The sequence below is a fragment of the Otolemur garnettii genome, unplaced genomic scaffold (genome assembly GCF_000181295.1).
Source record: "Otolemur garnettii isolate 467f Iridium unplaced genomic scaffold, OtoGar3 scaffold00109, whole genome shotgun sequence".
NCBI classification, from domain to species: Eukaryota; Metazoa; Chordata; class Mammalia; order Primates; family Galagidae; genus Otolemur; species Otolemur garnettii.
The window spans coordinates 1,895,490-1,904,337 of NW_003852504.1; the positions used below are offsets into that span (position 1 = coordinate 1,895,490).

The 8,848-nt window shown below is 39.4% G+C and overlaps 1 protein-coding gene across 2 annotated transcripts in view; it reads right to left on the minus strand.

The window, feature by feature from the left end:
* AIFM1 (apoptosis inducing factor mitochondria associated 1) overlaps positions 1–8,848 on the minus strand; it is a 39,924-nt gene that overhangs the window by 24,618 nt on the left and 6,458 nt on the right. Inside the window, exon 2 of one of the 2 annotated variants that reach the window (XM_003796938.2) lies at positions 6,503–6,645. In XM_003796938.2, the coding sequence (XP_003796986.1) occupies positions 6,503–6,645 (143 nt within the window). Of the gene's footprint in view, positions 1–4,868; positions 5,000–6,502; positions 6,646–8,848 lie in introns of both variants that reach the window. The other variant, XM_023517360.1, reaches the window with a different exon arrangement.

An 8,848-nucleotide genomic window follows, 5' to 3' on the forward strand; every position in this document is an offset into this window, starting at 1 on the left:
TAAATGTGCAGCTAAAGAAAAAAAAATCACTGTATATAAGAAGAACTAAGTGCCAGAAAAGGCTAAATATTGTATCAACTAGAGAAAGGTTTTAATTATGCTGGACATGGGCTTTGAAATCAATCTATATGGTCCTGGGTAGGAAGTTGTGACATAAATATTCCTAGTAGATGTTCTGGGTTTTGCTGGGTACTCAGATAATGCTTGGAAACATGGCTGCCTGTATCCTACTCTAATAGGGTAACTCATTTTTCCCTCAGTAGTCTATCTCCTTTTCCTAAATTCATGAAGCAGAAGGAATCTCATTCAGAAAAACTATACATAATTTACTAAAAGTCAAACATCTGCTGTATTTCTAATATACTATCTTCTCAATCCTTTCAAATTAAATAAGGGTCATCTTAGTATCATGACCAGTACTTTTTTTTGGGGGGGGGGTTTGACATACAGCACAAGAGTTTGTTTATCAGAGATTTTTTTTAAATGGTAATGATTTTTCAAATTACAACATTTTTTACTCTTTTGTACTCCATAAGGTAACAAGATAAGAATTAAGTGACCTTATGTTAAATATAATCTCAGATTAGTTAATGAATTGCAGGAGAAAGTAAAGACAGTCAGAAGTATGATAAAACATATTCTAAGAATACTTATATGACCCCCTTACAGAGCAGCCCATTAGGTAATATAATGTAATTGGGGAATATGGACCCTGAAATCTGGATTTAACATTTATCAGCCTAGAAGCATTTAATATGCGAGGGGAATGGGACAGATAGTTAAGTACTATATGTTAAAAGACAATGGCTATGCCTTGAATTTACCACTAAATTTATGAAATAAATGAACTGAATTCAATGAACATTAATTTCAGAAAGAAAGTTTTTATCTTGGCATCAGATATTATATACTTAAAAAATATTTCTTTTAAGAAAGGAACTTTTACCTAAAAAGATGACTTCATCTGGTCAACATGAGTGAAAAGAGAAATAAACTGAGACCATGTTCACATTGAGAGGATACCAAAAATTAGCCTAAGTCCGGCTCACACTTCCTAATGCCTTCACGGGAAGAGTAGACCAAGAAACTGCTTGAAGTTTAGTGGGGAAAGGTTTGTCTCATGGCTGGGCCCAGTGGCTAACGCCTGTAATCCTAGCACTCTGGGAGGTCGAGGTGGGTGGATTGCCTGAGCCAGAGTGAGACCTTGTCTCTAAAAAATAGCTGGACATTGTGGCAGGTGCCTGTATTCCCAGCTACTCGGGAGGCTGAAGCAAGAGAAATGCTTGAGCCCAAGAGTTTGAGGCTGCTGTGAGCTATGACGCCACAGCGCTCTACTGGGGGTGACAAAGTGAGACTCTGTCTCAAAAAAAAAAAAAAAAGGCAGTGCCTATGGCTCAGTGAGTAGGGCACTACCCCCATATACATAGGGTGGTGGGTTCGAACCCAGCCTCAGCCAAACTGCAACAAAAAAAAATAGCTGGGCCTTGTGACAGGCACCTGTAGTCCCAGTTAAGAGGGAGGCTGAGGCAAGAGAATCACTTAAGCCCAAGAACTAGCGGTTGCTATGAGCTGTGATGCCACAGCACTCTACGGAGGGTGGCAGAGTGAGACTCTGTCTCTTAAAAAAAAAAAAAGGAAGAAAGAAAAGAAAGAAAGGTTTGTCTCGTGTGTGTGTGTGTGTGTGTGTTTTATCCTTCACCCAAAGGTTTCTGTATTCCTAATTTGTTTGTTTGTTTGTTTGTTTGTTTGTTTTGAGACTGAGTCTCACTCTGTCACCCTAGGTAGAGTGCTGTGGAGTCACAGCTGATAGCAATCTCAAACTCTTGGGCTTGAGCAATCCAGTTGCCTCAGCCTCCCAAGTAGCTGGGACTAAAGGCACCTGCTACAACGCCTAGCTAGTCTATTTTTAGTACAGACAGGGTCTCACTCTTGCTCAGGCCGGTCTCAAACTCCTGAGCTCAGGTGATCCACCCGCCTCAGCCTCCTAGGGTATGATCCACTGAACCCGGCCCGTATTGCTAGTTTGAACAGATGCCCAATTAATAACACAAATACATGTTAGGTTAAGAAAAACTACAAATTTATCAAAAATATTAATGGGAATAATTTTTTCTAAAAGGTAAACATGGTGGCATTTACTCAACTTAATGAAATTTGAAGGGAAACAGGTCATTTTCTAAGTGGGGCAATGAAATCCTATCAGTTTAAACATGGCAAAGAGCCCAGATACTAAATCTCATTAAATATTCTACAAGCCACTTTGGTTCTGCCCACTGACAAATAACAGAAGACCAGGATTAGGAAACCTGCCTAGGGTCCTAGAGAATGTCACTAGCCAGAGGAGGAAAAATTCTCACATCAACAACAATCAGGAGTTCCTACTTACAATCCAAGCAGCAAAAACACTGTTCAAACCATTTTCTCTCAAACTGTAATTACAATCCATTAGTGGGCTGTGAAATCAATTTACTAGGTTATGACCAACTTAGAAAAAAAAAACACAAACAGAAGAGAACAGAAACTATTTAGAGTATATAAGTATTACAGCTAGTAAGAGCAGCACTTCTTGGAACTTAGTTTTATGTATTTGTAGTTATATAACAGGTTACAAGATACAGCATACTTCTTTCTGTGGATGATGGTAAAATTTTCAAAATTCCACCAGTTTACGCTCTTCTTTTGCAGGGATAAAGAGGGAGGAAGGTAAAGAGCTCCCAATACAGGAATTGCTAAAGTAGTATCTATACTTAAGTTAGAAACATTCCCAGCCAGACTCTGTGGCTCAAACCTGTAATCCTAGCACTCTGGGAGGATTCCTAGAGCTCAGGAGTTCAAGACCAGCCTGAGCAAGAGCGAAACCCTGTCTCTACTAAAAATAGAAAAATTAGGCTCGGCCTTGTAGCTCAGTGGCTAAGACGCCAGCCACATACACCAGAGCTGGCTGGTTCAAACCCAGCCCTGACCTGCCAAACAACAATGACAACTACAATCAAAAAATAGCCAGGCATTGTGGTGGGTGCCTATAGTCCCAGCTACTTGGGAGGTTGAGGCAAGAGAATCACTTAAGGCCAAGAGTTTGAGATTGCTGTGAGCTGTGACGCCATGGCACTCTACCAAGGGTGACACAGTGAGACTCTGTCTCAAAATAAAGAAAAATTAGCTAAGCATTAATCTGGGCACCTATAGTCCCAGCTGCTTGGGAGGCTGAGGCAAGAGGATTGCTTGAACCCAGGAGTTTGAGGTTACTGTGAGCTAGGCTGAGACCACAGCATTCTAGCCTGGGCAATAGAGTGAGATACTGTCTCAAAAAAAAAAAAAAAAAGGAACATTTACTCAAATGAGAAAAAAAGTTATAAAGGAACACTATTATGGACTGAATGTCTGTGTGCACCCCAAATTCACTGTTGAAACCCTAATGACCAATATGATGGAGTTTGGTGATGGGGTTTTAGGAAAAGTGATAAAGACTAAATGAAGTCATGAGGGTAGGGCCTTATAATCTGACAGGGCTGGCGCATGTGAGACAGCAAGAAGGTGGCTGTCTGAGAGCCAAGAAGAGAGCCTTCCCTGGACACTAAACCCCACCTGATCATAATCTTGGTCTCTCCAGCCTTTAAAACTACGAGAAAATAAACTTCTGTTGTTTAAGCCACATATTTTGTTATGGCAGCCTGAGAAAAGAATACAAACACTAAACAACTTATAGCCACGTCTCATCAAATCTGAACAGTGATTTTAAGTTAACTCTTATCTTGAGACTAATACCAATTTCAGAGAAAAAAATCTAAGCCATCTCAGACCATGTTCTCAATAATTTAAACCTAAAACAAAACTGCAAAATAGTTTGATAACAACTGTGGGTAGACAAAAGCTTATCATTCAGCTTGCAAACCACTACGTGTATGATATGCAGCTTTATTATTACCAGTGTTGGATAACACAGAGTGCAATGAGGCATTTAACTGAATGGCTTGAGAGGAACTTGTGCTTCTTAGATATTTCTAAGCCAGGAGGAAGCAACAGTGACTGGCATCAAGAGAATTTGCACAGTCAACTCTGTGGAGGCCATCCAACTCTGGAATACCAACACAAACCAGGGGTGTAACAGGTTGAAATTGTCACAAATATATTGAACACATACACTTTAAGTCTATTTTTTAATGAATGGGGTGGAACTGATGGGAAAAGTTGAGATATGAAATGGAAAAGTTAAGGCTCAGAGGGTAGTATCTAAATCATGAATGAGAGGCATTTAAGAAAGCAAGCTATATGAGTGTGCTAGCTTGTACCACTTCAGCCACTAGTTTGACCAAATTAGAGGTTACAAAAGGGACACTGCCAAACAAATTTACTTTGAAGTAGAGGCTGGGTACGGGGAGAACATTACAATTTCTATGGCTTTTTGGACCTCCTCAGAAGCATTCAATAAAATGCCTTTTCACAGTACAAGTTAGGTTGTTTCCCACAAAACACAAAAATTACATTTTGCCTGAAATGATTCAAAAATGGTCTTCTTTACCTTTACTCGCTATTCAACATTTACTCTTTGAGACTATCTTGACAGAGATGCAGCACTAAAGCACAATATAATTTAGCATCAGAAAATATAATTATGAAATTGGCAAAAGTTTCAAAGAAAGAGTGGATGATGAGGATTTGTAATAATCATTAGATGTATCTGGTAGGACTTCAACATTTTGAAGAGTGAGATTCAAGGACGCTCTAGTGACTGACAATGTCCCTTTAATAAATACCTAAAGAAAGCACATGCTGTGAATATTTTATTATATTCTAATGGATCAAGTTTTCTTTAGAGCCATGATCTCACCCACCCTACCCCAAAATGTATTTTAGTGTAAACATCTTACATAATAAACTCCTGCCCCAGTCACTGTTGCTCCTATAATTAAGAAGTATACTAGGCTGCTGCCATCTTTCTCAGAAGCACCTGCAGTCGCTAGTGATCTAGAAGGGGATCCTAGGTGATGACACTGCACAACTGTAGGTAAAGATAAGGCCAAGGAGGAAACAAAAGGAAATAGAAATTGTACTAAGTATTAATGAAGAAATATTCAGTACAAAGGCAGGGAAGCAGTTTGGGTTATCCTGTGCTAAAAAAAAAAAAAAAAAAAGGGGGGTAAAAGAAAAATAATGCTGCTTCAGCATCGGAGGAGATATATATTTCCTCAAAGCATCTTATCAGACAGTAGGAAAGTAGGAAGTCACCTATTTCCTACTTTGATTTGACTCACAGCTGGCAAGAACTGTCTACTTCGCTTGTATATTTAGGAGTCTGGTCAGGGTATAAGGATATAGGTAGTCTCAAATAATTTTCACATTCTTCTTTAAATCTAGTGTCTAGGCTCAGCGCCTGTGGCTCAAGTGGCTAAGGTGCCAGCCACATACACGTAAGATGGTGGGTTCGAATCCAGCCCAGGCCCGCCAAACAACAATGACAGCTGCAACCAAAAAATAGCTGGGCATTGTGGTGGGCACCTGTGGTCCCAGCAACTTGGGAGGCGGAAGCAGGAGACTCGCTTGAGCCTAGGAGTTAGAGGTTGCTGTGAGGTGTGGTGCCACAGCACTCTACCCAGGGCAACAGTTTGAGGCTCTGTCTCAAAAAAAAAAAAAAAATTTAGGGTCCAAGGAACAAAGTTAAGTTCACTGTCTACTAATGTAAAAAGAACTAAAATTGTCATAGCTTCTAACCATTTGCTTTTAGTAAATAAAAAAAAAACCAGTTTTCTTCAATCAAGGGTGTTAATAGGTGTTATCTAAAGTTGGTTCCTTACCAGATCCAACTTTAGACTGATCTGCTTAGTCAAAGTAAACCTGCCAAATCAAAAAAGAAAAGAAAAAAAATCTACAGAATTAATTCCTCTGTGACCTGCTAAGCTAATCAGAGTTAATTTAAGAAGATATAATTGTGCTACTACTATGTAGCAGTTAAACACCATATTTCTCACCTCATACAAACTCCATTCTAAAATCGGAGATTCTAGGCCTGCTTCTATAATTTAGTCTTTGGGTGAAATTCAGAGATAGTTTTCCTGTTATGAATGCTTAATATTTTTGATTGAAGGCTGTTGTTTTTAAATGTCAATCTCAAGCTGAGGAAAAATAAAATATTTGACAAATAAGTCAAAATAAAATATTGTGCTAAGGAGCTGCAATGAACTTTGACTTTATTCACAGGTTAGTGTGTTACATGTAAGAGAACAGGGACAGTTTTGTGGGTTAGTCAAGTCTAAGAAAATGTACTGGCATTCAAGTAAAAAGGCAACTGAAACGAGCAGAGACCAGTCAACATGATATTAAATTTCAGTCATTCCCAAATTGGCTCCATTAGGATATTAGACAGTAGGCAGTTTAAAGAAGGCTTTTTGGAATTTTTTTCCAGAAGGAGAAAGGAGAATTAGTTGTGTTTTGAAGCAGAGGAATACTGAGCCTGTTAATGGAAACTGTTTGGCAGCTTCTTCACACAAGCTGCTTTTCTACTTACGTATGCACCAGCTCCTATTGTTGACAAGCCCACAAGAAGGACTAACATAGAATTATCGATTCTGCCCCCTGATGCACCAGAGCTAGCCATTTGTCTTGTCATCTGGAGTTCTGGAGGAACATGCCATCGCTGGAACAAGTTGCCTAAGGAACATAATTTATTATTAAGACACGCACAGAAATAAAATAGTTAATACATGTTTATGATTGAATGTCAATGCATTGAACAAGTAAAGACTTATTGCTTGGCTCGGCGCCTGTGGCTCAAGCAGCTAAGGCGCCAGCCACATACACCTAAGGTGGCGAGTTCGAATCCCCAGCCCGGGCCCGCCAAACAACAATGATGGCTGTAACCAAAAAAAAAAAATGGTCAGGCGTTGTGGCGGGCGCCTGTAGTCCCAGCTACTTGGGAGGCTGAGGCAGGAGACTCGCTTGAGCCCAGAGGTTGGAGGTTGCTGTCAGTGTGATGCCATGGCACTCTACCCAGGGGGATAGCTTGAGGCTCCATCTCAAAAAAAAAAAAAAAGACTTATTGCTTTATGGGCTGTGGGTGTTCACTGTTAAATGACTAAGAAAAATATTATCAAAACTATATACATAAATACTACAGATATCTGAATGAACACTCTTAAGTTGCTAGAGTTAATGAGGAAGTTTATAGTTTCTAGAAAAGATGATGAAGAATGTATAAGTCCAGTTAATCAAATACCTCCCTTCGTGTCTTCACCATAACTGAAGTAAACAGACATTATAACAACCATTTAAGGAATAATCTAAATGGCTCGAACCTTGCACAAAATGAAGCCCTACAATGCAATCTAACCAGGATACAGTTTAGTCTTGCATGAAACATAATGTGTTCTAGAAGACAAAAATTGCTAAATATCAGGAGAAAAATCAGAAAAAAAATTAAAAATGAATTTATCTATCCCAAAGAATTAAGGAATTATGAAATATTTTTTAGAATGACAAAATTTTAAATGTCTACCAACTACTTGGCTCTTACTTCTCCAAATTAATAAAACATATTTTACATAAAACTATTGTAGAGCTATGTAATGATCTCACAATCACAGTAACACTCATACATAGAAACTTAAGAGTTTCATAGGTTCTTTTCTCCAGGAGGGCACTGGCATTTTCAGGTGAAGAAGATCTCAATACCTTCTCTGCTTGTAATTATTCCTGTTTGTGGACTATCAACCTATATCAGCAAATTTTTTTCTGCAAAGGAATAGATAGTAAATATTTTCAGCTTTGTGAGCCATTTGTCTCTGCTGCAACTACTCAGTTATACTGATGCTACATACAAGCAGCCATAGACAATACATAAATGAATGGCTGTAGCAATAAAACTTTATACACACTGAAATTTGACTTTTGTATCATTTTCATGTGTCACAAAATTGTCTGTTTTTTCACCACGCGTTTAAAAATGTAAAAACTACTCTTAGCTCATGGGGCATACAAAAGCAGCAGGAGGCAGCTAACCAAATTTAACCTGTGGCTGGAGTTTGCAGACCCTCAGGAGTACATCAGAATCCCTGGAGGATTTATGAATACACAGCTGGCCAGACCCCAGCCCCAAAGGTTTTGAAGCAATACATCTGGGATGGGGCTCAAGAATTTGCATTTCTAACAAGTTCCTAGGTGATGCTGCTGCTGCTGCTGCTGCTGTTAGAGTGGGGGACCATATTTTGAGAGCCATCTGTCCAGAGGCTGATTCTTATGTTCCTGCCCTGACTAGTCTTCAAAAGGCAAATAGAATGGGCATTGGTAGTAACATCCCATCTATACTTGCAGAGATTAGAAATAGGGAGAGTTCCCCCCACCTTGCTTTCACAATGTCAGGGTATAGAAGGGCAAAAACAAGCCCAAAGCAGGTCTGCTGACTCTTACTTGGAATTCTTAGGATCATGTGTGTTTCAGAACTCAGAATTGTTTGGTGTTAAATATACAGTGCATATATTATGCAGTGACACCAAGCACAGTAAAGGGCAGCAATCCATAGTCAAATACACTAACGTTTCTTTTTCTTTTTTTTTTTTTTTTTGAGACAGAGTCACTTGATCACCCTTGGTAGAGTGCTGTGGCATCTTAGTTCACCACAACCTCAAATTCTTGGGTTCAAGTGATCCTCTTGCCTCAGCCTCTCAAGTAGGTGGGACTACAGGTGCCTGCCACAATACCTGGCTAGTTTTTAGCGACGGGAGTCTCGCTCTGACTCAGGCTGGTCTCAAACCTGTGAGCTCAGGAAATCCACCAGCCTTGGCCTCCCAAGTGCTGGGATTATAGGCGTGAGCCATCACACTGGCTCACATTAACATTTCTTTTTTTTTTTTTTTTT